Source organism: Rhinolophus sinicus, chromosome 15 (assembly GCF_057876585.1).
Source record: "Rhinolophus sinicus isolate RSI-liver-muscle chromosome 15, RSI-T2T, whole genome shotgun sequence".
In the NCBI taxonomy this organism is placed as follows: Eukaryota; Metazoa; Chordata; class Mammalia; order Chiroptera; family Rhinolophidae; genus Rhinolophus; species Rhinolophus sinicus.
The window spans coordinates 4409264-4434843 of record NC_142515.1 but is presented as its reverse complement, the minus strand read 5'-3'; the positions used below and the strand labels follow the sequence as shown (position 1 = coordinate 4434843).

At 49.1% G+C, this 25580-nt stretch overlaps 1 protein-coding gene across 2 annotated transcripts in view; it reads left to right on the top strand.

Annotated features, from left to right (window-relative positions):
* The window catches only part of DOCK1 (dedicator of cytokinesis 1), a 446228-nt gene that overhangs the window by 25293 nt on the left and 395355 nt on the right, over nucleotides 1–25580 (top strand). For both annotated transcript variants that reach the window (XM_019728239.3, XM_019728238.3), the window contains exons 2-3: nucleotides 19791–19874; nucleotides 24992–25032. In XM_019728239.3, the coding sequence (XP_019583798.2) occupies nucleotides 19791–19874; nucleotides 24992–25032 (125 nt within the window). The remainder of the gene's footprint in view (nucleotides 1–19790; nucleotides 19875–24991; nucleotides 25033–25580) is intronic.

Sequence of the window (25580 nt, the reverse complement as noted above, 5' to 3'; positions counted from 1 at the left end):
CACCTTGGGATGTCCTGGTGACCTCATGCCTCCGCAGGCTGTGGTGGGCGCCCAGCACACACCATGGAGACGGCAGGAAGCAGTAGCTCCCTCTTGGGGACCCTCAGACGAGACAGAGGCAAACGCCGACCTGAATTTCCCAGACACTGTGATTGAAAGGGAGATGCCCCTTTGGAAAAAGGGAAGATTGCTCGTGGAAGTCAGGCTCGTCTGTGAAACAGCATGCTTCGAGTGGGGCTAGCATCCAGGGAGGGGACGGTAAGCCTTGGGGAGACACAGGGCCGGCCATCCTCACTGCAAGGTGGATCGGGTGCCTTTGTCAGGAGCACGTCGCACGTCGCCTGTCCTGTCCATCCCCTGGGGAGGAACGTGTAGGTGTGGTGGGGATGGACGGAGATGCTGCCTGAACTGGATCCGCAGGCTCCTTGTCACCCGAGGTTGCTCCAGGGGCCCCGCAGCTGTGCCGCCTAGGAGTCCTGCAGATTCTCAGAGCCATGGTTTGCGTTGTTTGGGGCAACTCCTCAACTCTCCCGTCATCCTGTGTGTAAATAAAGGCTTATTTGCACCAGCTGGCAGCAGGCTAGGTTGGACTGTGGGCTGTGGTTATGACCCCAGATCTGTGGCAGGAGAAAGTAAAACGCCTCGGGTGCTTTCTCTATGGGTCGCCGGCGCACATTGACCGGTTTATGTTGTGTTTTATTGTCCACGTTACACTTTGCACACTGGGCTGGTGGAGATCAAATGGGACACTTTTGAGAGGTGCTGGGGCGTGGCTGTTAAGGCTCTCCTTTCCTGACAGGGCCTGCGGCTTCTAGGCTGTGGGACCTCAGACAGGTTACTTAACCTCTCTGGGTTTATTTTAAAAATGCAGCTTCCCCTCTCCCTCCCCTTCCCCCTCTCCCTCTCTTCCGTCACTCACTTCTTGGTATGGAGCTGGACTTTTTTTTGCCTTGGGAATCTGTAGAAGTTATATTTTCTTTGGTGAGGTTTATTGAACTTTCCTCTTTGTCAAGACTGTTCCTACTTCTAAGTTGGTACCTAAGTTGGGACTCTGGTCCCATTGATGGGCTGGGGGTGGGGGGCTCCGAGAAACCTGGAGGGAGGTGAGGGAAGCAGCCCGGAAGGGAGGAGACCCTGAGCTTGAGCCACGGGGAGCTCTGCAGTGTGAAGAGCACCTGGGATGTGCCCCCCCTGAGGCCCCGGGCCTGGCCTTCTACCTGCGTTCTTGCATCAGCCTGTCCCAGGCCGGGGGTCATCCTAGGTGGATCCCTCCTGGCAGTGCCTGGCAAGGTGGCTCCCAGTGCAGAAGGCAGCATGGGGGAAGGATGCCTGGCACTGCGGGTACTAGCAGCCCACACGACAGCAGCGGGGACACTTCTCTGTAACCCCTCCCCACAACCCTCCTCTGCCCCCTACATATCCTGCCAAGCCCTCGGACGGAGGCCGTCTGGCCATGTGAGGGTTCTTTGCCCATCACAGGTAGATGAGGCAGAAGCTCAAGGGCCGTAGAAGTCCCTCCTCCCTCGTGCAGAGAGCTCGGCCAACCCCAGGGACTTTCCTTCCAGAATTGGTCAAATAGATGACCAAGAATGAAAAAAAGTCTTTAATCTTGAAGGCGGATTTTTTTTCCCAGTCATATTCTCCGCTAGTGAAATGTAGATCACATTTTAGTGTGATGCCTTGTATGGGTTTTCTAGGAACATGGATGTAGTAAGGGAAACACTCTATCCTTGAAACCTGGGCCTGCTAAGGTGTGTGTTGAGTGTTCTGTGCTTGGTCCCCGCTTCCGGTCCCCAGAGTCACGTGGTCCCCAAATCCTCTTGGATGCCGATCAGTGCTCTGTTGCTGATAGTTTGTTTCCTGTTGGCCGTGGGAGGCAGTTTCTGGGAAGCTTCTGGTGTTTTGCTGAGGTGGGCAGCCCAGTGTCGGTGGCAGTGCACAGAGGTCACCGACCCGTCACTGCCGTGGGCCTCTGATTGCCCAAGTGGTCTTTAAATATAAGGACCTTTGCGGCGACCGCTTGTTGGGAAAGTTTTACGTGAGGGGCTGGGACACCGCTGGGCAGGGCCACCACCTACATACTCTATTTTATTAAAGTAGCTTCAGTGAGGTTTTTATTTTTATTTTTTAATTAACGTTTATTGGGGTGACAATGGTTAGTAAAGTTACATCGCTTTCAGGAGTACAATTCTAAAGCTCCGAGCTTTAGATGCAGAAATGGCGAGGCTCTTAGTACCTCCTCATACAGCTATAGGGAGTGAGACGAGGAAATGCAGGGAGTCTTCAGTGGAGCGTCTGGTCTTAGCTACGTGCAGACTGAAGATGAGCTGTGCTCACCAGCCTTCGGTTCTCCGTCCGTCACCAGCTATTTGATCCCTCTTACCCTCGTCTCCCACTGAGATCATTCATATGCCGTGCAGGTCGCCCGTTTGAAGTATGCAGTTCACTGTAATATTAATGCTACATCATTTATCTTTAAAACCTGGATCTATATTTTTATCTACAAGTTTTGAAAAATATGCATTTTTCACATGGGTTACTTGTAAAGTGGCAACAGCACCTTAGACAAAACATTGACAAGCCTGTGCCACTCTGCTACTGACAGGCACTGCTGGAAAGTACAAACATCCAAAGAAAGATCGCAGACGTTGACGCTGGGTTTCTTACGTTGACGCTGGGTTTCTTACTCTGCCGACAGGGAAGAAGAAACTGCAGCCTGCAACGCTCACGCGGGGTTGGAGTGGAACGTAGTCTGACACAGATGGGCTCCCTTCCTTGGAGTAATTAAAACGCTAATAAAAGATGCGGGATCATAAGCTTGTTTATGGAGGGAAGTGCTGCTCCTTTAACATGATAAGAGGATTTCCAACCTTCCTTAGCTTGACAACTAAAATGTGTTTAGTACATGTTTAGTATATTAGGTACGAAAAACTAAAATATAAATGACATGTAAAATGCTATACATACATACATACACACATGCATATGCAAACACACAAACGTACATACCTATACATACAGCACATGTAGGCACAACCTTTCCTAGCTGCAGTGGGGTGAGGTGTGCCCCACTGAAGGAGGGCCCTCCAGGGTCAGGTGGAGGGGACAGATTTCGGTTCCGGGTCTGAGGGCCAGCACCCTGGACCAGAGGCCCTGTTTTCCTGGAGTCTCAGCGTCCTGAGAAACCCACGCTTTGTGAGTCCAGGCTTTCAGCTACGATGAACCCCAAATTTCCCATCTCTGGTAGCGTGTCTAAATTCCTCTGGTTCGTTGGGCTTGATTTCCCATCCTCTCCTTCAGAAGGGGCCCTTGCCCCCGTCCGCCCTCCTGAGGTGGGCGTGTGTGCCAGCAGGGTTTGCGTCACCTCACCTGGTCTGCAGAGCCAGCCGGGGCAGTGCTGAGGCCGTGTGTTTGCCAGCAAGCTGGGCATCCAGCTTCCCAGACTCTCCCAGGCCTCCCTCCCTGCACATGCCCCCCACCCTCACATCCTTTCCCCGGGGACGCTGGGCCCCTAAGGATCCCGCCCACCCTTGCTGGGTGATGGTGCAGGTCCTGGCAGGATGGAGGTCGTTCCTTGTACAGGGGCCCCACCCTCTGCTCCCTGCCTGGTACCCTGGATTCCCCTCTGCATTTGTTTGCTGACCCATCCCAGCTGATTCCTGAGATGTTTGTTGCGTGTGCACTGTGTGCTGGGCCCTGGGGACATGAGGTTAACAGCCCCCCACTCCTATTCTCATGTAGCTCTGTCAGTGGGCGTGGAGGTGGGAGCTTCAGGATGCCCCTAGGCCAGGCAGTACCTCTGAGAATTACAGAAAGGTGCCCGCTTGGGGCAGACATTCTACTTGGTAAACAGAAGGTGGGCTGGATTTCAGCTCCTACGTACCCTTTGAGCCTGAACCTTTGTGCAGTCAACAACCTACCCAACTGCACATGGTGGTCTTGAATGGGTAGGTGGATGAGGGTTATTCCTATGATGGGATTTGTCCTTGCAAACCCCTTGTTTCCCCAGGGTGTTGGTAGCTCCCTGGTTTTATTTCAGAGGAGCAGGGCAGAGCTGGGACACAGATGGATCTCTCTTTGTGACAAGATCATGGGGTACTGAATGCCTTCTTCATGCGGTTACTATATGTTCATGTAAGACAGGAAAATGTAGGCGTTTGACTGATGCAGGAAGGATCTGGAGGGAAAAGTCTCACTAGAAAATATTTCACCTAAAAAGGACTGGGTGACAAGGTTTGCTTGTGGCAGTCTTGTGTGGTAGTAGATGCTATTTTGTGTGACTTTTGTTTTCACATCGTCCTGCCTGGTTTTGTAAGACTCTTCAGGAAGGGCCAGAGGGAGAGTAGCCGGGCAGAAGATCCGGGTGCAGCTGCCCCGGGTTTGTAGCAACACACACACCAGTCAGACGCTTGGCCAAAACCTGCTGTCCCCTGGCTTCCAGACCCGAGGCTCTGAACAGGCAACTTAACATCTCCAAGCCTCAGTTGTTTTCTTTTTTTTATCTGAGAAATGGGAATGCTAATAGTAATACCTGCCTTACAGGGTTTTGCGATGGTTGTAGTAGATAACCCTTGAGAAGCATGCCACATGCTGCACGGCTATTCCATGGCCAGGGGGTTAGTAGCTCTTTACGGGTGCGTCATTTGGAGACCTGGCTGCCAAGTCGAGTTCTTTTCATCATATCTGTATCAGTTCCAGCTCCAGTGTTGGCCCGAGGGAGGTTGTTTGCGGTTGTGAGCTCTCTTGGCATAGAAATCTTGACTTGTTAGTCTCCACCTGCCCCTCCGTGCTCACCTGGGATCTTGGGGGTACGTGCTCCTCCTTTACTGGACTGGATGGCTGATGGGCTTAGAGGCTCTGGTGAGTATTTCTTGTGGGGTACGCTTAGCCAGATAGGACGTGGAAAGGCAGTTTCTCCTCTAGCCTGGGGTCCGGTTCACGGGATTAATGGAATTGTTATTACATTATGTCTCAAGGGCTTTCTGGAGTGAGGGATATGGGGCCTTTGACACTGTCCACAATTGGCACAGCCCCTTTGAAGCAGAGGGTGCCTGGTTATAGAGGAGGCACTTGGAAGCCCTTGTTTGTGAAGCCACAGCATAGTTGCTCTTTGTTTGTGAGGCACAGAACAGCCAGGGAGGGCTATTCTCCCAGCCAGAGGTCACATGATACCCAGGGCCTTTAGGCAGCACGGACTCCTTTCCCTGTTCATTGCTCAGAGCTTTGGATGCAGATCTGGGAAGGCTCTTAGCACCTACATCATAGGGCTATAGGGGGTGAAATGAGGAAATGCATGAAGGCTTAAGTGGAGTGCCTGGTCTTAGAGAGTGCAGGATGAAAATTAACCGTGGTAATGGTGGTGATGGTGGAGATGGTGGTGGTGATGGTAGTGGTGGTGGTGGTGGAGATGGTGGTGGTGATGGTGGTGGTGGTGGTGATGGTGGTGTTGGTTGTTGTGGTGATGGAGGTGTTGATGATTATGGTGGTGGTAGTGAGGGTGGTGGTGGTGGTGAGCACCCCATCTTTCTCACTGAATGCCTTTGGGGCATAGGCCACATGGGAACAGTGCGAATAGGCTATCCCTCGTTTATAGTTGGGGTTTTTCCTAGGAGATTGTTTTGGTGGAGGAAATCCTTTTCTACATGTGTTGGGGTTGGGGGTGTTGTGGCTTCTCAGTGGTCAGCCATGGTATTATCTAGAGCACCCTGTGGGTACGTCAGCTGAACAACACAGGATTGCAGGGAAACGAGTGTTTTCTGATGTCAAATCTGTTGGAGCTTTAAAAGTTAAAAATGAAACAAACAACTAGTGCAGCCACGGTCAGTGGTCAGTTTTTTGCTCAGTGCATTAAAAAGAAATACCGAGTGGATCCTGTCCGTTGACTATCGTGGTGGACACTTGGGTGTGTGCATTTTCTGGGATGGATTCTCTCCTGCCTTCCTTTCATCCTCTTGTGCTTTGATCCTGGTCAGCAGCAACTCTATAAGCAAGCAAATAGGTGTTTATAGCCTCTTGCTAAGTATTTCTACCGTGGTGCGAAAGCAATTTTATTATGTGATGCTGTATTTTTATAGTCAATTGAAATGACTGTTAAAATCTAGCGTAGCTCGTCAGGCTCACTGTAGCTCTGCTGGAGAAGCACTGCCCTTGCGAGATGCGCACTGTATCCTGGAAAGAGACCTTCTTGAGACCAGAGCCTGAGGCCTGTGCAGTCACTCAGGACCGTGCACTGACTTCTTTTTCTTTCTTTCTTTTTTCAGTTCTGGTTTTACCATTAAAATCGACCACTTTAGCCATTTATTAGGTGGCTAAAGTTCAGTGTCATAAGTACACGGACATTATTGTACAGCTGTCACACCATCCATCTCCAGAACTTTGTCGTCGTGCAAAACTGAAACTGTCTCCGTGAAACACTAAGTCCCCGTCCCCGACTCTCCCGGCCCCTGGTAGCCACCATCCCACTTTCTGTCCCTATGAATTTGCCTGCTCTCGGGACCTCATGTAAGTGGGGTCCTACGAGGTCGGACAATTAAGTGCACGAATTCATCCTAGAAAACGTGCTCCATACCTCATTGCTGAATGTCACTGCAGTTGCCCTCGAAGTCCTCCCCTTGGGACTCTATGAGGACGGTATTTGTCCTTTTGTGACTGGTTATTTGACTTTAGTGCAATGTTCTCAGGGTTCGTCCATGTTGTAGCGTGTGTCAGTATTCATTTTGAAGACCGAACAGTGTTCCATTCCATGTATAGACCCCGTTTGGTTTATCTCTGCATCCGTTGATGGAAACTTCCTTGCTTCCACCTCTTGGCTTTTGTCAGTCGTGCTGCCCTGAGCATGGGTGTGCAATCATCTGTTCAAGTTCCTGCTTTCAGTTCTTTGGGCTATAGACCCAGAAGTGGAATTGCTGGGTCGTATATTAATTACATATTAAGTTATTGAGGAACCACCAAACTGTTTTCCACGCAGCCATACCATTTCACCCTCTACCAGCAGTGCAGAAGGTTTCCGATGTTTCTACATCTGTACCAACACTTGTTATTGTATGCTTTTGGGGGAGGTGGGGAGGATAGGAGCCATCCCAACCATCTTGAAAATGTAAATACATTTTGAATGAGGGACTTTGTTCTTTTATTTCCATTGGGCCTTGAAAAATTGGGCCTTGAAAATGACTCAGCCAGCCCTGCTGGGAACCGATGCTGTCTGGGGCGTGCTGGGTGTTCTGAGGACGTCCGGCCACATTCGAGAGCAGGAAGGTCTGTGCAGGTGTAGGTTTAGTGGTTTAGCGACCTGATGGGGAAGGCAGGCTGGTGCTGTCTGGGCCTCAAGGCAGTTCCTGGGAGGCCCTGGTCTGCCAAGTAGGCCCGGGGGCTGTGAACAGGCAGCAGGGCGAGTATTGCAGCGTCCTCTGGTTTGTTTAGTGCCTCGTCTTGGATCTGTATTCATGCCTGGGTGTCCAGTTTGCATGATGCTTGCGAGCGGATCCCGTGGCCTGCTCTGTGAAGGGCGGTCCACCTGCAAACACCTTTTCAATTAACATACTGCTTCTCCTGTCTGCACAGTGTCCACTGAAGGCAAATTTATCAAACGATTAACTCAGGAAAGGTTTGTCTTGCATCCTCCAGGAACTCCTAGCACACACTCGATGGCTCCGACAGGCGTCCTGGCGGGAGGCCTTGAATCAGCCCCTTCCAGGTGCCTGGTAAACCAGACGGAGTGGCAGGTGGCCCAGGCCTGGCCCAGTCGTGACCTTGGCTCCTCCTTCCAGGCTGTGCTGGGATGGGCCTCTCCTCTTGTTTCCCGGGTTTCCCTTGCAAGCGTGGAAATGTCCCTTCTCCCCACATGGTGTGTCTGGGCCAGGCCCACGCTGCGACTGCCCAGGGTTGCTTCTCCCCTCTGGGAACCTGCGGGCTGTGTCTGGGTGGCCTGATTAGCAGTTAGCTTCCAGAGTGCGCGACACATCTGAGCAGGCTTCCCTTCCAGAGCACGGCCCTCTGTGGGGATTTCTGGAAGGCAGGGACTGCGTGGGGAGAGGGAGCAAGGAATGGTCCTTTCCTTTGGGCTCCGAGAGCGGCTTCCAGACCTGTGCGAGGCCGCGCAGGCGAGGAGCCTGTCCCCTCTGTTTGCTCTTGTGGAACTGACTGTACTTGTATGTACCCTCCTGCTCAGCGAGTGAGAGAGCAGAGGGGCTCCGGAGGGGAGGGCGGGCATGGGGGAGCATGGCCCAGATGCTGGCAGGGAAGATGCCAGGATACTAGTGGTTTAGCTCTGCACATGCGCCGGAGGAAAGCAGATCCTCACTTTGCACTTGAACCCTTTTAAATTTAAGGTGACATTTATTGTGCACAATCTAGGGGCTAGCGCCCGCTGGGTAAACCTTCACATGCATTGCCCCATACATACCTATGGGGTGCTATCTTTGCTGCATCACCCCATTTCACAGAGGGAGAAACGGGGTCTCCCTGAGCTTGTGTTACTTGCCCAGGGGTACAGCCTGGGGTTTGCGGTTGAGTCTGTGTTTCGACTCCAGTCTGAGTGCCCTGCTCAGGGGGAATGGCTGGGCTGGTCTGCAGAGACCGAGAGTGTGACCTGCTGCACTGACAGGCCAGCAGCCTTGCAGTGGGACCGTGCCACGAGTCTGTGGGGACGAGGTGCCCTGGGCTCCTGTGTCAGGTGTTGCTGGGCTCTTGCCCTTCTCGGGCGCATCACACGGGTACGTCTGTCTGGCTACTCCCTCATCTGCGAAATGGGGCAAACGAACGGCCGGCCGTGCTGTCCAGTGTGTGGGAGCTCAGGGCAGGCAGAGTGAAGCGGCCAAGTGCTCTGTGGCCTGACGCCCCTACAAGAGAGGGGAGATGGCTCTTCCGGGAGCACGCATCTGGAAACCCTGGGCTGCAGGGAGGGCCCCCCTTCCTGCACACCCCATGCCCCACGTGTGCTCAGCTTTGCTGGTTTTGTCAGAGGGTTCATTTGTTTCTTAATCTTCAACTTCATTGTTTCTTTCAAAGCTAAATAACACAACGCTCAAGAGGAGGAATTTCAACAAAGTACAAAGACACCAGATGTTTGTGGTGCTGAGTCAGTCTTCCCCGGAACTCCAGGGCTGAGGGGTGCCCGCCGCCCTGCCCGCCACCCCCTGCTTACGCTCTCTGCCCGCCGTCCCCTGCCAACCCCCCTGCCCACCATCCCAGCCTGCCACCACTACCTGCCGCTCCCAGCCCCCTACCTGCCCTCCTGCCCGCTGTCCCTGCCCAATGTCACCTGCTGGCCTCTTGGTAGCTCAGAGGTGCTGGATGCCTTTGCCACCTGCAGCTTCTCAGACAGTGCGGGCACCTGTAATCAAGGCTGAAATTCCCATTGGTTGAAAACATGTTCACAGAAAGATTCGTGAGAGAAGGTTCATTGCAGCCTTATGTATAATACCTCCAAACGGGAAATAAATAACCCAAATGTCCATCAGCAGGAGAACGAATAGGCACATTGTGATACGTTGCTACAGTGGAATACCCTTCTACAGTAAAAGGATAAACTGATAACAGCTGTGGGTGAACCTCAAAATGCTGAGGAAAAGAAGGCAGACATAAAAGTGTACATGGACTTGCATTTGTATCCAAGAATTGACCGAATTCATGTATAATTTTTGGATTTAATAGAATCCAAGAATTCATCTTGGTGATAATATAAATTAGAAGATGGTGTTGTGGGAGGAAATTTGTCTAGAGAAGGGCATGACAGTACTTTCTGGAAATCTTATTTTGCGTTTGCCTCAGGTGGAGAATTATTCCAAACTCGAACTGATCGCCTCGCTTATGTATTCTGTTGTATCCATTAGAATATACACATGCATGTGTCGTGCGGGAGACCCTGCTCCCTGCGCCATGTGTCGTGCGGGGCGGCGTGCGGGATCTCAGCTCCCGCTCCCCACATAGGAACACAGGACATGGTGAGGCCAAACAGGAACACCCACGGAGCCATAGGTAGGGGAGTCATACCACTATATTCTCGCTGGCGGCCTGCCGAGACACACGAAAACTGCAGTGTTTTCCAGTGGATTTAGGATTCAAGTAATAGTTTTGCCGCCTCGAGTTTCTCTATTGATTTGTTAAATGATTGGCTCAAACAACATTTGTGTCCCTGTGGGTGCCAGGCTCCGTTCAGCGAAGATGCAGAGACGGGAAAGGTGCCGGGCAGGTGTGAACGGCCTCAGGGAGCAGAGGTAAAGGGATGCAGCTCCCCCACCAGGTGTGTAGAAGAGCTGTTCGTGGAGTGGGAAGCTGCAGGAGGGACGCCCTTGTTTGCGGCTCCATCTGACAAACACTTATTGGACACCTGTTAAGTGGTGGTGTTGGGTGGTGCGTCCAGCAGTGGGTAGCACACAGGGCAGTGTGTGTCAGGGTGGGCAGAGGGCGGTACTGAGTATGTGAGCACACACTGACCCGCTCCACCCCCCACCGTAGGAAGTGACAGGAAGGCTTTCATCCAGGTGAGGGACGACCTGGGGGACCAAGCCAGGGGAAGAGGGGGAGGAAAGGGCATCAGACAGAAGGAAGCTTTTGGACAAACTGGGGTGGCCACAGACAGGGCTGACTGTGGTTCCCTCCTCTGCTTACATTTACATAATGACAGAAGGTTCCCCCCAGCCTGATGGCTAGCTTTATTGTGAATTTAATTTTTTCTTTGCCATTAAGAAAAATAAATTCACATACTGGAATGTTCCCTTTGTTCTTTCTTAGTCACCATTAACATGAGCGTGAATGATTTGAAAAGAGGAGAGGAGGAGTGACCTCATATTCTACATAACAAATCATGAGAGACTTTTTACCGAAGCCCATAAGGGGCTGGGGGGCCTGACAAAGTCACCTTATTATTTACTATCACAGATAAATGGGTCGGAGTCGGTTTTTCTCCTCTTCTCCTTTTGCCCTTCTGGTGTGTCCCCAGCAATGCAGACCTGGCTCACCTCTTCTCAGGGGTGTGTTTTCACTGTGCCCTTTAGGCAGAACCTGTTTGGCTGGTGGGGGGAAGTGCAAGTTCTGGCCAGGTTTACAGCTGAGAACAGAAAGTAAGGCTTGCGTCACCTCAGACACTGGCTGCTCCTGGCTGCCCACGGTTCTCATCAGGAATGTCACTGGGACCGGCCCCTGCTTGTGGCGTCCACTGGACTCGCATTCCATGGGGCTGACTGGCTTGCATTGCTGATTTGCAGGGAGTCTCCTCCAACTGGCCCTGGTGGTGGGGTTTGTGGGCCCCAGAGGTCACGCAAAGTCCCCATAGCCTGCTGGGGGAGGGGAAATGTCTGGCCAGTTCACTAGCATATATTTTCCTAAATTGCAATAACCTTTCTGCCTTGAAGAAGGACGATTAAAGAGATTAAATCTCCCCTCATCTCTTCTCTACAACTCTTTGCTGCTAAGCAAAATTAAATGCAAAAATAGATAATTTTCAGGTCAGTTAAGTCTTTTCTTATTTGTGGGTGGATTTGCAAAGACTCGGTAATGAGGTCGATGGTTTTCCATCCTGGCACTGACTTTGTGGAAGACGAAAGTCTTGAAAAGTGGAATCTTGTTTTTCCTGTCATGGAAAAGCTATAAGGCCGGAATCCATCCACCACCCGGTGTATTTCCTAAGAAACATGCATGTTTTGGGCACGGTGGCCTTTTGGACTAGATAGAAATATGATAGCTGCTGGCTAGTTGTGGGTAAGGCAGACAGTGATATTCTGAAGAAAGATATGAAAATATCTGTGAATTGTGTGTATCACTTCAATTAGAATTTGTACAAGACTCTTTCATATATTTCTTTTCATACTCTTATCTTCACCATCTCTCCCACCTGTTTCCATGCAAAAGGCAAAAGGAAATACTGAGTAACAAATGATGGCTACTTTATCTTCCGATGCCTTGCTCCAGTTTTTAAATTATTAGATGAGTTCCTTGATTCTAATGTCCAAATGTCACATGGAGTCCTGCCGCAGGGGTTTTGTTGGCAGAGAAACACTCCGCTCCTAAGAAAGAAAGATGGGAACCCAGAAGAAGTAACTTTGTGACTTTGAAAGTAGTATCCTTTTTGGAAATGTGGTTATTCAGTTTCTCTGTCCCCCCTCTCGCCTCCCCCCATTTCTCTCTCTCTCTCTGTCTCTCTCTCTCTCTCTCTCACTCACACACACACACACACACACACACACACACACACACACTCACTTACGGTCCTAGATGTGTCCTTTGGTCCTTTGACCTGAACCCATCACCCCTACTTTCCCCTTGCTTCTCCCTCTGGGGTGAACCAGGTAAGCGAACTGCTACCCACCGTGGCAGTTTGTATGTTGCGCCATTGACTGTTTCACGGCTCACAGTGATTGGAGATACTAGATCCACTAGCAACATTCCTCATGTACGTACGTTACCAGCCTTTCCTTTTATTCACTGTATCTTTTTTATTATTATGGTAAAATAGACATGACGTAAATTTACTGTTTGAACGATTCTTAGGTGTTCAGTTCTGTGCCATTAAGCACATTCACCTTGTGCAGCGATCACCACAGTCGGTCTCCCCAACGCCACCATCTCCCCTCCCCGCCCCCTCACTCCCCTCCCCCCTCACTCCCCTCCCCCCTCACTCCCCTCCCCCCTCACTCCCCCTCCCCTCTCACTTCCCCTTCCCCCCTCACTCCCCCCCCCCATTCTACCTTGTCTCTATGACTTTGACTCCTCTGGTGCCTCGTACACCAGTGGGATCATACAATGTCTGGCCTTTTCACTTAGCCTAATGTCTTCAAGGTAGCATGTGTCAGAATTCCTTCCTTTTTAAGGCTGAATAATACTCCGTTGTATGGGGTAGACCACATTTTGCTTGTACGTTCATCCTTCGCTGGCCACTGGGTTACTTCCACACCACAGCTGCGCTGAGTCATGGCGCTGTGAACACGGGTGGACTGATAGCTGGTTAAGTCTGTGCTTTCTGTTCTTTTGGCTGCGTGCCCAGAAGGGATGTGTATATAACCTGATTCTTTCTACGCCGTATTTCCCGAGTGGGTCCAGCGCGTGAAAAGGCTGTTCCTTAGGGACCAGGCTGTGGGCCACTACTCCCCGGGGTTGTGCTGTGCTCGGCCCATCGCTGCCACCCCAGCACCAGCCCAGCACTGGACCCGAGCAGGAGCCCGACAGAGGCTCGGGAACGGCTGAGTGTGGGGTTCGCATGGACTAGAGAAATGTGTAGAGTTTGTGAAACTCGAGGACAGCGGATGGGCAGCCCTTTAGAATGAAGCCCTGTAGGGGCACAGACAGGGAGGGCTCTTGCCTGGTCCTCATAAACTAACGGTCGGCATTTTCCCCAGCCCCTGAGAAGACATACGCTTCTAAGCAGTTTTTTCCAACTGAAGGCAAGATGGAGTGAGATCAAAAGCAGAGCAATTCATTCTCACAAATTGACTTTTTAAAAGAATTAATTAACTTTTAAATTGCTACTTGAAACCCTGAAGTCGTGTTTCAAGAGAACAATGTGTGGGATAGAGAAACTGAGTTGAGCAGATTTCGAGAAGTGATGTGTGGTCAATCCGTGTTTTGGCCATTTTACAAGGGCTTTGAACCTGAGTGCTGGTGGTAGATTATCTCATTACAGGCAAGAGACCAAGCAGAGCCTGGAAAGCTAATATTGTGTCTCCTTATTGATTGAATAAATCTTGGGCTCCTGGATCTTTCTGTCGAGGGCAAGATCATTTTGAACAGGAAGAAATGATTCAGTTTTTGCTTTCATTCTATTGCTAGCCTCACAAGAAGGAACACTTTATGAGCTGGTTAAATTCAGTGAATTTTTATGGAGTCCCTGCAAGGCATGGTATTAGCTACTGTGTGAAATTCAATGATTAATAAACATTTACTTCCCCCAAGGAGTTTGGTCTGGAGGGAGAGACAGACATAGAGATAAGCAACTCTGCAGGGCTGTGGGGAGTCACAGAGTTGATAGGAAAGGTCAGGAGCAAGCAATTAATTCAGGCTGTTCTTGGTCGGGGCAGAAAGTCAGAATTCAGTGAGGACCTGGAGAAGGATGTGAAGGTAAAGGCAGGCCTTGCGGACAAGTGGGGTCTTCAGAGGTGGTGAGAGGAAGGAGAAGCTTTGACAGGCTCAGGGCGTCCGGGGAGGGGGGTGGGAGGAGGGGCCTGGGGGTGGGTTGAAGTCAGATATCACAGGGCTTAATGATGTGCTGGAGAATTTAGGCACTGTTCAGAAAGTCAACGGAAATGATAAGATTTTAGAGTGAGATTTAAAGAAGATAATTCCGGTGATAGAGGAAAAGAGAGTTTATGCAATTAATGTGAATTTAGCTGGGAGATCAGTCAAAGTATCATTTTTTTCAGCTCGGTGAAAACTTGGGCCGGGCAGAGTGGGGTGGTGGAGACACCACAGGGTCCCCAGGGCTGCAGTCAGTTCAACACACCACCTTGAGCAAGGCACAACTCCTCTATAGGGCTCTGTGTTGTCATCTGTTAAATGGGTTGATGGACTGCCATGGTTTTTTCCCCCTAATGTCAGAGTAGTCAAGTAGGTTTTTTTGTTTTTCCTTGAATACGAGTTACATTTCACCCGGTCCTTTTTCTGTACCAGTGGGATGGTCATATAGTCATGATTATGCTTTACTCTGCTAATGTGGTGACTCACATTGGTTGGTTTTGGATGTTAAACCAACCCTGTGTTTCTGAAATCACCCCAACTTGGCTGCTTCTGTGTAAGGAGACGGAAATCCACTAGCATGATGCTTTAGACGTGGTGGGCTTGAGGAACGCATAGGCCTGTTGGCCCGTCAGGGAACTCCAAGCTGGATGTTGCAATTTGCTGGGGAGCCATCAGGAGTGCAATCTGAGGCTCAGAGATGACTGACTCTGGCCGAGGGTTGAGGATGGGACCGCACAGGGCTTTGTCACTATGTCCCTTGATCCATGCTGGCCTCTGGCTTTGTACAGCCCCTCCACTGGCTGCTCAAACATGGGCACACTCTGAGCTGCTATAAACTCTGACAAGGAAAATGGGAAAATTACGTATCCACCTCAAGGGACTATTGTGAAGGTTAAATTAGTCTGAACATGTGAAACACTTAGCTGACTGACTAGCCCAGAAAATAGGCTCAGTAAATGTCAGTCAGTATCATAGCAACAGCGTTATTGCCGTCACCACCATCATCATCCTTGTCACCGTCACCATCATCATCCTCATCACCGTCCCCACCGCCGTCACCACCGCGGTCCCCACCGCTGTTCCCACCGCCATCACCACTGCCGTCACCACCATCCCCACCACCATCACCACCGCCGTCACCACCACTGTCCCCGTCGTCACCACCGCCATCCCTGCCGCCACCACCATCACCACCATCCCCGCCACCGCCGTCACCACCGCTGTCCCCACCACCACCACCGCGGTCACCACCGTCCCCGCCGCCGTCGTCACCACCGCAGTTCCCACCGCCGTCCCCGTCGTCACCACTGCCGTCATGATATGCCAGTTATACCAGCAGCAGCAGCGGCAGCAGCTTCAGCCGTAGTATCATCACCCTCAGTGTTACTAATATGGGTGCAGTGGAAACCCTCCCTGTGATTTATGAGCCACGGGTCTTTCCTGACACCCCTGGGCAGCTGTTTTTAGGGTGATCAGGAGATTGAGCAGAGCTAATGACTGTCCCTGTTCACATCTCGGAGGCATATGTGCTGTGCGGGCACAGACTGGAGTGTTGACTTGGAGACAGAAAGGTCCAGGTGCCCATGAACCCTAGGCTGATGCCTGCTTTTTCAGAAACAGAAAAAACACCACCCTGGGAAAGAAGCGTCACGCTGCGTTCATCTCTGCATCTGTTCCCATGTCACTTTTCACACGAGCAACAAGTCATGCTTCTGCACTGCACTCTGCAGCTAGGACTGAGAGGGTCACAGGACTGTGCAGGCGGACCCAGTGCCACCCATCGCAGCCAGGCTGGTAAGAAGGTCAGTGGATCTGAGGAAGAGGCATATAGCCCAGCAGCTGGGGGAAGTGACTGCCATACCCTCCGAGATGTGAATGGATACTTGGTGACCATATTCTCTTGTGGAGCTGTTCCCGGATCTTAACTCTGGGAAAATAAAGAAGACAAATTGTCTGACTTGCAGAAAGGCTGCCATCTTTGTGCTTCTGTCAGGCAAAGACCTTTTTAAACCCAGATGCCATCTGTCATCATCCTTCATAAAGGAGAAGACACTTTTGCTCTTTCTGGTCCCTGCTCTCACCCCCCAAAAGGGGGCATCTTTGAAAGGTCAAATAATCAGAATGAAGAATAATCTTTTCAATTGAATTCTTTTGGATTTACTTAACAAAAATGTACTGCATTGTTCTCATTTTTCTGTCACCCAAGAACTGGGGAACCTCAGCCACAGACTTGTCAGATTCAGATGCCAGCAGTTGGGACCCCTGCAGTTGGGTCCCCTGCTCCAGCTGCCTTAAGCATTGAATAAATAAATAAGCCACAAAATACCATGTTCCCATTGTTTTTTCTATACCTCCCTGTATGTGTTTCCTACTGCTGCTGTAACAAATTATCACAGACTTCGAGGCTTAAAACAACACAAAGTGATAATCTTACAGTTTCAGAGATCACAAGTCCTACAGTCAAGGTGTGTTCCCTCTGGGGCTCTGGGTGAGAATCCATGTCCCTCTCGCCTTTTCCAGTTTCGAGAGGTGCCCATAGTCCTTGGCTTGCAGCCCCTTCCTTGCTCACTTGGACCTCTGCTTCCATCATCACATCTCCTCTCTGACTCGGACCCTCTCTTCTCCATCTTATGTGGACCCTTGTGCTTACACTGGGCCCCCACGGATAATCCAGGACCAGCATCCACACCTCACATCCTTACCCTAATTACATCTGCCATGTCAGGTAGCATTTTTACAGCTTCTGGGACTCGGATGTGGGTGACGCTGGGGGCCATTATTCTGTCTACTTCACTTAACCCCTCCCTCCCACTCCCCTGTGCAGTAATCTTATCTAGTTGATTTGCTTTTAATATGGGACTGTTTAGGCAGTAATACTAAATACTAAGAAGAACAAACGGCAGGGGGCTGGGCCGCCACCTGCTGTGTCATCTGGGGCCATATGCCTTAACCCTCTGGAGGCCCTTTTTTCCTTCATCTGCAAAATCAGGGATCTTTAGGGCTCATTGCAGAGTTAAATTGGGAGTTTCTGTATTCGTGTGTGAGATTTTCACAACTGCCTTTGTCTGCCTCCTTCAGAGATGGAGGGGGCAGTTCTTTAAAGGTTTCCGTGTGTGCCTGACCGAGTCACACGGACCTGAATGTCTTTAGAGTGGACGTGCTCGTTTTATTTCATTTTTGTGATTTCTGGTGCGTTTAAGTTTTCCTTGTCCATAATAGAATAGACACGCTGTGCAGTGCTGTTCAGAGCTGTGATAAACGCCAGTGTGTTTCCTCTTGGCTGGGGCACATGGTTACACAGAACTGGAAGGCGAGGGCATGCTCTGAGCTTCCGGGACCTAATGCAGTTCTTTCTCGCTAAAGAGTCACCATGAAATGCTGCATAAACTTCAGTAACTACTAATAAGCATTGATGTTAGTTGAGGACATTACATTTTTATGAATTTTGGTGTTGTCTGCCTATGTGTGGCTTTGGATGTTTTCGGATTTTTGCGAGCAGGTGATAGTAAGCTTGCGCTGGCTTTTCCAAAGGATTCTGGTACCGGCCGGAGTCTTTGGTGCAGGACACAGCAGTCCTCTCAGCCACAATAAGAGCCTTTGCCATGTACTGAGTCTTCACTGTGGTTCCCCATTGCGCTCGATCGCCACATCTGTCAGCGGCGATCTTTTCTGTAAGACACAAAATGCATACGATCCTATGAGGCGTAAGTTTCAATATCTTTATCTGACAGACAGGGAAGCTGAAGATGGCGAGGGTGGGTCATTTGCTGGAGGTCACCCAGGGCCTCAGGGTAGAGGTCTTGCCCTGCATTTTGTCTGGCTCTGGAAACCATGGACATCAAACCAGGGAGGCTGCCGGGGGCCTGAAAGTCTGAGTGCTGTCACAGCCAGAGGTGGCTCAATTCTGGAGCTGACAACAGGGACTCAGAGTGCTGTGGCACCAGATGTTTGGAGAAGGGGGTTGAAAAAGCAAACACACACTTCGACCTGGCTTTCTGGAAGAGATGGCGCCCTATGGGAAGACCCATTTGGCGACGGGAGGATAAGTCTGTACACACAGGTGTGGGACAGGCCAGCTTCTTTCCTTCAGGGCAAAGGAGGGACACCCGTCGTGTGTGGTTGGGAGATGAGTTGTGTACCACGAGGGACCCACCATGCCTGCTGGGGGGGTTTGCGCGTGATATGACCAAGGATAATTTTAGAGAGGGTCACAGTAAGGGTCTCATGTAAGGGCAGACTAGTCTTTGGGGTGTTTAGGATGTACAAGAAATTGATCAGGGGTTTGGAGATGAGTTTTCCACCGAGTATGACATCTTTTTAGGAGAACTCTTGAGAAGGAGGGACATGACTGGATCACTGTATTTTTAATTGGGAGTAGAATAATTGAGTCATTTTTTGGTCTAAACGGTTTCTAACATCCTTTTTTCACTGTAACAGTTGCCGTTATCCCATAATACTTGAGTACACGTGTAGTCAGAATTTTATGGTATAACTTTTAGGGCTTATCTAGAATAGGAACTGCTTTATGTCACGATAAAGATTGGGGATTTCAGAGATTCGTGGAGTATTGCCGGTTTTAAGGATTTCTTCTTAATATTGGGAATATTTTTGCCTATTTGATTATAGCATAGTTTTTTGGCTTAATAGCAACATACCGTGTTTCCCAGAGAATAAGACCTAGCCGGACAATCAGCTCTAATGAGTATTTTGGAGCAAAAATTAATATAAGACCCAGTCTTACAGTAAAGTATTATTGCTCCAAATATTAATTTTTGCTCCAAAATACGCATTAGAGTTGATTGTCCGGCTAGGTCTTATTTTCGGGGAAACGTGTGTGTGTGTGTGTGATTTTTTTTTTTTTCTTCCTTTTCCCAGTATGGTTTCCAAAGAGTATTCAGTCCACATGTAATGGATTCATAGGAAAAAGTCAGCTAATAAAAAAATTAATGGAAACACAAGTAGTATGTGAAGTGATAATTAAAATGTTGTTAACAATACCCTCAGTTTTCTTCATATTGCAAACATTATTCAGCCACTAAAAGAATAAAGTTCTGATACATGGTACAATGTACATGAACCTTGAAACCATGCTGAGTGGAAGAAGCCAGACACAAAAGGACAATACTGTGCGACCACCTCGCTGAGGAAGGTAGAGTAGCTGAAGTCATAGCGACAGAAAGTAGGTTTGGGTTTTCAGGAGCGGGGCGAGGGAGGCATGGCAGGTATTGCTTAATGGGTATGAGTTTTCTGTTTGGGGGGATGAAAAAGTTTTGGAAATTCCTGGTGGTGATGGTAGCACAGCATTGGGAATGGAAGTAATGCCACTGAATTGTACACTTAAAAATGGTTAGAAAGGCAAACTCTGTATCATATAGTATATTTTACCACAATTAAAAAAAAATCACTTATGGTTGTCTGGTATCATGAGTAGTTATGAATTTCTTCTACTTAAATGATGACCCTTTATTTTTGTTTCTTGAAAGCAAAGGCTACTTTTATGGGCATCAGAGGATGATCCAGGGAAAGTCTGAATATGTTTTAATATTAAAAACAAGCAGAAACAACCCAGCATCGTGACTTCTACCTCTACTAATATCTTCTTACCCTTTTTGCTTTCTTCACAGCTTTTTATAACTATGATGCTAGGGGAGTGGATGAACTTTCTTTACAAATAGGAGACACCGTGCACATTTTGGAAACATACGAAGGTGCGTATACATTTTGGTATCTGTTCTCTTGTGTTTTGGGGCAGTTAGCATGCTTTTTCAATGCTCAGCGGGCAAAGCATTGCCCTGGTAAGAAAGCATGTGTACCTCTTCTTTCTCATATGACCCGTATTCTTGCATGATGTGCCATTTCAGGTAAGAGCAGTAACGCGGCTCTCTGCTATTTAAATCATGCTTTCTTAAGATGAGATTAAAACTGAAAATTCCTGGTTTTCACCACTAAAGCTTTCTGTTGAAAAAGTTGTTTTCATTGAAAAAAAACTCATGGATTCTTTTTTTTTTTTGCAAATGTATGTTAATCCTGACTGTTAACAACTGGCCACTTGAAAAAAAAATTTTGAAATACATGTACGATATTTTAGTGTCGAATATTTAGTGTTGAAACAATTCCCATTGTTTTGAGATGTTTGATGGGAATGGTGAGACATTTTATGCTCACAGATTTGTCAACAGCATCCTCAGAGGAACCCAAATTGTCATTTCTTATTTTTCCCCTTTTTTTTTTTTTTTAAATCTGTGACCCCATTTTCCTAGGAGTGAACAGAGATTGTCACAGCTATGTGGGATGTGGTCCAGGGAAACAATTGCTATAAGTATCCAATAAATAACACTGTTGGTGACAGTGGATTTCCGATGTCCTTGGTTTTTCAGGCAATTGTTTTTCATATTTAGCGTTTGCAGACTATTTGAACGGGCCACCTTTCGTTTTGCACTGCGGTTATTATTGCAGAGAAGAGCAGCAAGGACAGGCTTGATTTTTAGAGTCCTTGGATTCTGGAGTTTTCTAAGATTGAGTTTCAGCGTCGGTGGCTTTATGTCCTGATCGAAGGGGTAACCCCCTTATAGCACAGGAATAAAAACAAGCGATTAAAGTCAATAATTTCAACAGAAAAATTGCTTTTAGATCGGGTGTAGCCAAACCCTTCCAAGTAGGAGGTGGGGGTGGGAGAGGAATTGCAGACATCCCATAGGAATCAACAAATTGAACTTCAGACTCAGTCTTTGAAATCCACTTTGCACAAGAACGAAGCAGCAATGAGCTTGTATGCGCTTGGCAAGCTGCAACTTGCTCCAGTAATCTTCGTAGCTTCCTGTGACAGGCACAGCCTCTTAAAATGTCCACGTCCATGTCCCTTATTCCGCCATGTGATGCATGCTGAGTTAGAGTTCTATTTCTTTTGCATCCTTTACCCTGCACAAGTCCTGTTGTGGGAAAAAAAAATGGCTCTGGTGGCGTATGCCTGGAAGCAGATGTAACACTGCACAGACAGAGCTGGTCCTTAAGTGAATGAGGAGTTGTGATGGGCGCCTCCTGCTTGCTTTCAATTTTCACAGCTGACAGTTGTCTGCTCTCAGTATATATTGCCAGTGGCTGAGAGGAAACAGAGAGAAATTAACTGGAGGTTAAGGATCAAGCCTCTCATCTCAGACCCTTTTCTGATCTGAAGGGAAAAATGCTCTTACATCTTTTTTGTTTTTGCCCCCCCGGGTCATTTGAAGCTGAAATCCTGGTTAATAAACACTGGGCAATGACATCATTCCTGAATAGACAAGGGCTTCCTGTGCAGCCTGCGTACGTAGGGACTGCAACTGCTTGTCCTTTGCTTCGTAAGAAGAATGTCCGCGTTAAAGCAGTGGCGTTCTTAGGCCGGTCAGTGGTCCTTGTTATACATTTAACTCCAAAACAAAACACAACAAAACACCAACAGCTGGATAGCAGGCGTTTGACTTCTTTGGCCCGCGTGGGAAAGGACTCTGCAGTGAGCGTTTATTTGCTGGGCTAGTCCATCTTGTAAATTTTGATTAAAATAGTCTAGTCTTTGTAAAGACCCTTTGATATAAAATGGATTTCCTTATTTGGAAACTGCCTTTTGGTTTGAATCAGAACCTGGTCAGAGAAATGCATCCGGGGAAGTAGTTTGGACTTTGGGAAACTTGGTGATTTTATTACCATCGAGTATAAAGGGAATAATTGTTTTTCTACTGTTTCCTCTTGTTCTATTTGAATTTCACGGATTGTATTATTAGAGTTTGGCATTTTCTGCTTCTATTTTCCTCCTCCCCCCTCCCACTTTTCCTGTAAGAAAATTTATTTCTGTTTGTCAAATTTGATTATCTTTTTCTATATGATCCTTTTCAGGATATTACTGCGATTGCTCCAGAGAATGTAATTTCTAAAGGATCACTCTTTATATTAAGGTTCAAAGGACAAATTTACCTTCAAGTTATGGTTAATTTCTCTCAGGTTCCTGAAGGCTTGGAGTGTAGAACAAGCAACAGGAAGTTTACAGGCCACTCTGAAGGTGGAAAGGGCTTTGAGGGGTCATTGAGGGTATGCCCCTGCCTGTATGCCATGTCCAGGGTCAAGCAGATGGGAGGGGTGAATGGAGATCACAGATGTTTATTCAGTGACTGTCGCCAGACTAACCCTGTGCCAAGCCTGCCCAGCTTGCTGCTTGCTCATTTCCATAAGCGCTAGAGGCTGTACCTGAGGGACATTGCAGGCTTTGCACAAAGATTAGGAAATCATTCTTTTGATCAAACCGCAATCTCTGTCCTGCAACTCGGTTTGTGGTTTGCCCCGTGCTTGTATTAGGGAGTCTTGCAGTTTGTGAGCTCTTGGAGGGCAGAAAATTGGGTCCAGTCTGTTTCTAGATTTGCTCTGGCTAGGGCGGTGTCTGGCACATAGTGTGTGGGCTCAGTTCGTTGAAAGAATCATGCATACGGAAAGTCCTGGCGAGGAAACCCATAGGTGTTCCTCTGGGTATGGAAAGCCACTGCCATCTGCTATCATAACGTAAAAGAAAAGATTTCCCCAGAGCTCACCCCTTTCCCCTCCCCCTTCTCACAGAAAACCCTTCTGCTGTGTTTGAAGTGGGTTTTTTGTTTGCTTGTGTTCTTTTACTGGTTGGCGTGCATGTATTTTTCATGTATGTCAATGTGCTTGGTTGTAGGTCTGATTCTGTTTCTGACTTGTGACTCGGTGCTGTGTTCTCAGATGCGTTCTTGTCGTCTGTGTAGATGTAGTCTGAGGCCCTCACGGCTTGCTCCCCACGGTTTACTACCTGCCCTCCCAGCTCCAGGCACTCACATCGGCTCCACTGCCTGCCGCCTAGATCATGCTGCCGTGGCGTGCTGTGTCTGTCCCACCTGGCACGGATGGGCGTGCAGATGTCGTTAGGGTGCTTTCCCAGGAGCGTGGTTGCTGGGCCGGGTGTGGGGATAGACACTGTGGATAGGTAGGGCCGGCTCCTCCCACACTAATTGCCACAGTTTGCACTCCCACCCACAGTCCCCAGGGCGACTGTCCTGCAGTATCACAATCTCTACCACGCTAATAATTGTGCAGTAATACTGTTTTCTAAGTTTTCATTTCTCTGGCTTAAGTTGAGCATCTCTTCATATATGTGTAAGTCTTTTGTGCGCTGTTTGTAGACTTTCTTTACATTTTACTTGGGTTCTGTCTTTTTCTTGTCACTTTGCAGTATTTTCTTGAATGTTCTAGGACATTAATCCCTTGTCAGTTTCAGAAAAGAAAGGGCATGTTAATCTTGAAAATGTAGGGACGACACAATGACAGGAGCGAGGACAGTCCTTTCCATTGAGGACGTGTAGCTTTGGACAACCGGCTGTGTTGTCCTGTCCACTTTCCCCTTGTCACCGTGTGCGAACGCCGTCCTGCACGGGCTCCGATGCTGCGCTGGCACGTGGGAACCGCTGACGTGGATGGTGTGACTCCCAGGAGACAATCCTCCCACTGCAGCTGCAGTCTAGACATTTGTGTCTGCGGGGCCCCCGGCCATCTGTGTGTCCCCCTTCGGGAAAGCGCAGTGGGTACAGTTGGTCCTCTAGGTCTTAGCACACCCCCTGCAAGGTGCCCGGGACTGTGCAGCTCCTGTCCTGATTGCTCACGAAGCATCTGTTTAATAATTGCCTGAGGACTTTGCTCATTTTCTCCCCGTCGCTTTCTGGTTTTCCCCACCTCTGGTTGTGGAAACGACTACTGTTTAAGAGGGGGAGCTGCCATTGCCATGGGATTTGCCCATGCTCAGTTTCTGAGCTGATTCCGCACCCCTGGTTTCTAAGGCCTGACTTGCTGATATTGTATGAAACCTCGTATTTGGTTACTCTTTGGGAATTTTCCCACTTGTACCTTCTACGTGCTCGCGTGGTTCTCTGGCCCGTCCGCTTCCTCCTGTGTGGCAGAGTTAGGATTTCTCTGAGCTTCTGATGTGCTTTCCCCCAGCGAGGTGACCTAAAGCAACTTCAGCGTGTTCGGGACATGGAAACTGACGTCATGCTGGGGTGGACTTGTTGGGCGGCTGGTGCCTAGTCACGTCCTACGGGGTTTTGTGGGGACAGTGTCTGAGTTGGGGTGCCAAGGATGTGGTCAGGTCTGGTCTGTCCGGAAGGGACTCTTCCATTGAGCGTGTCATTCTTGCCAGCAGTCCAACGTGTGTGTCTTCTGCTTTCCCTGTTGTCTTTCTCTCCCTCAGGAGGGATGGGAACTGGAGCCCAGGCCAGAGCCCAGGGGGTAGGAGGGCCCAGTTCTGGGCCACTGCTTCCTGTGGAGGGCTGCGCCTTTGTCACAGAAGGACTTTGTGGGACTGTGGCCGCTCCAGGGCAGAGCCCTCTGTGCGGAAGAGGGAGGGGTCCCAGTTCTCAATAGGATTTCTGTTGTGGAGCAGCTCTCGATGATCTGAGGATGCTGGTATTTGCACTTGGCAATGACCCTGATCCAAGTTGGAGAGAGAGGAAAATGCGTGCTTAGGGAGTCTACTCAGGGGCGAACTGTCAGGAGGATGTTTGTCCTCCCAGAATTGTGCTTCTTAACTCCCACTTGACGCCTTCAAGGCCACGTGCGGCCCCTGGAGCCGAAGGAGCCGTGTCTGTCCACTCAGGCTGTAGCCAGGTCTCCAGGACAGCTCTGAGACGCCCTCTACAAAACCCCATAGTTTATCTCCAAGGCGTTGGCATTATCGAATTCTGGTGACGAACTGACGTCCCATGTCCTGCAATGCAGTTCCACACCGCGTGAGGTGTGGCAAGGATCCTGGGACACTCTGTGTACTAACTGTGTCAACTTTGTGTTTCTTTAGGGTGGTACCGAGGTTACACCTTAAGAAAAAAGTCGAAGAAGGTAAGTCCTTTTTATTAAACCCAGTGCATGCCCCTTCATAAATCACTGTGAGAAGAAATCAATTCTGTCTCATTGGTATCTAAGAGTTTTCCGTCTATATCTCTTTCTCTGAATTTAAACAATATATGGGCTGAACTGTGTACTGCCCTGAATTGTTTTTTTCTGAACAGTATGTGTATGTAGAAATTGCAGCTGCATTTCCGTGACTGAATGGCTGGGCTGTGAGACGGTGTTGACCTGCTGTCATGGAACGTGGAAACTTCTTCTTTCCCCGGTGGAGTTTTTATCTTGTTTAAGCGCAGGATGCATAAGAGAATGACCTGGGGACAGTGACTTTAGAAAACAACAGCACCAAAACACTAGGCGTGATTTTCAGTTTTAGTTATCATTGCTGATAAAGGAACAGGTTTGCCGAGCTCGTGCGTGCTCCTTTCCCTCTCGCTCGTAACTATTTTGATAGCACTTAACGTCAGCTGGCAGAAGAAGAACGTTCTGCTTTCGCAGGGCAGCTGGCATGTGTGGTTGTGTGAATGTCTGAAGCTTAGATG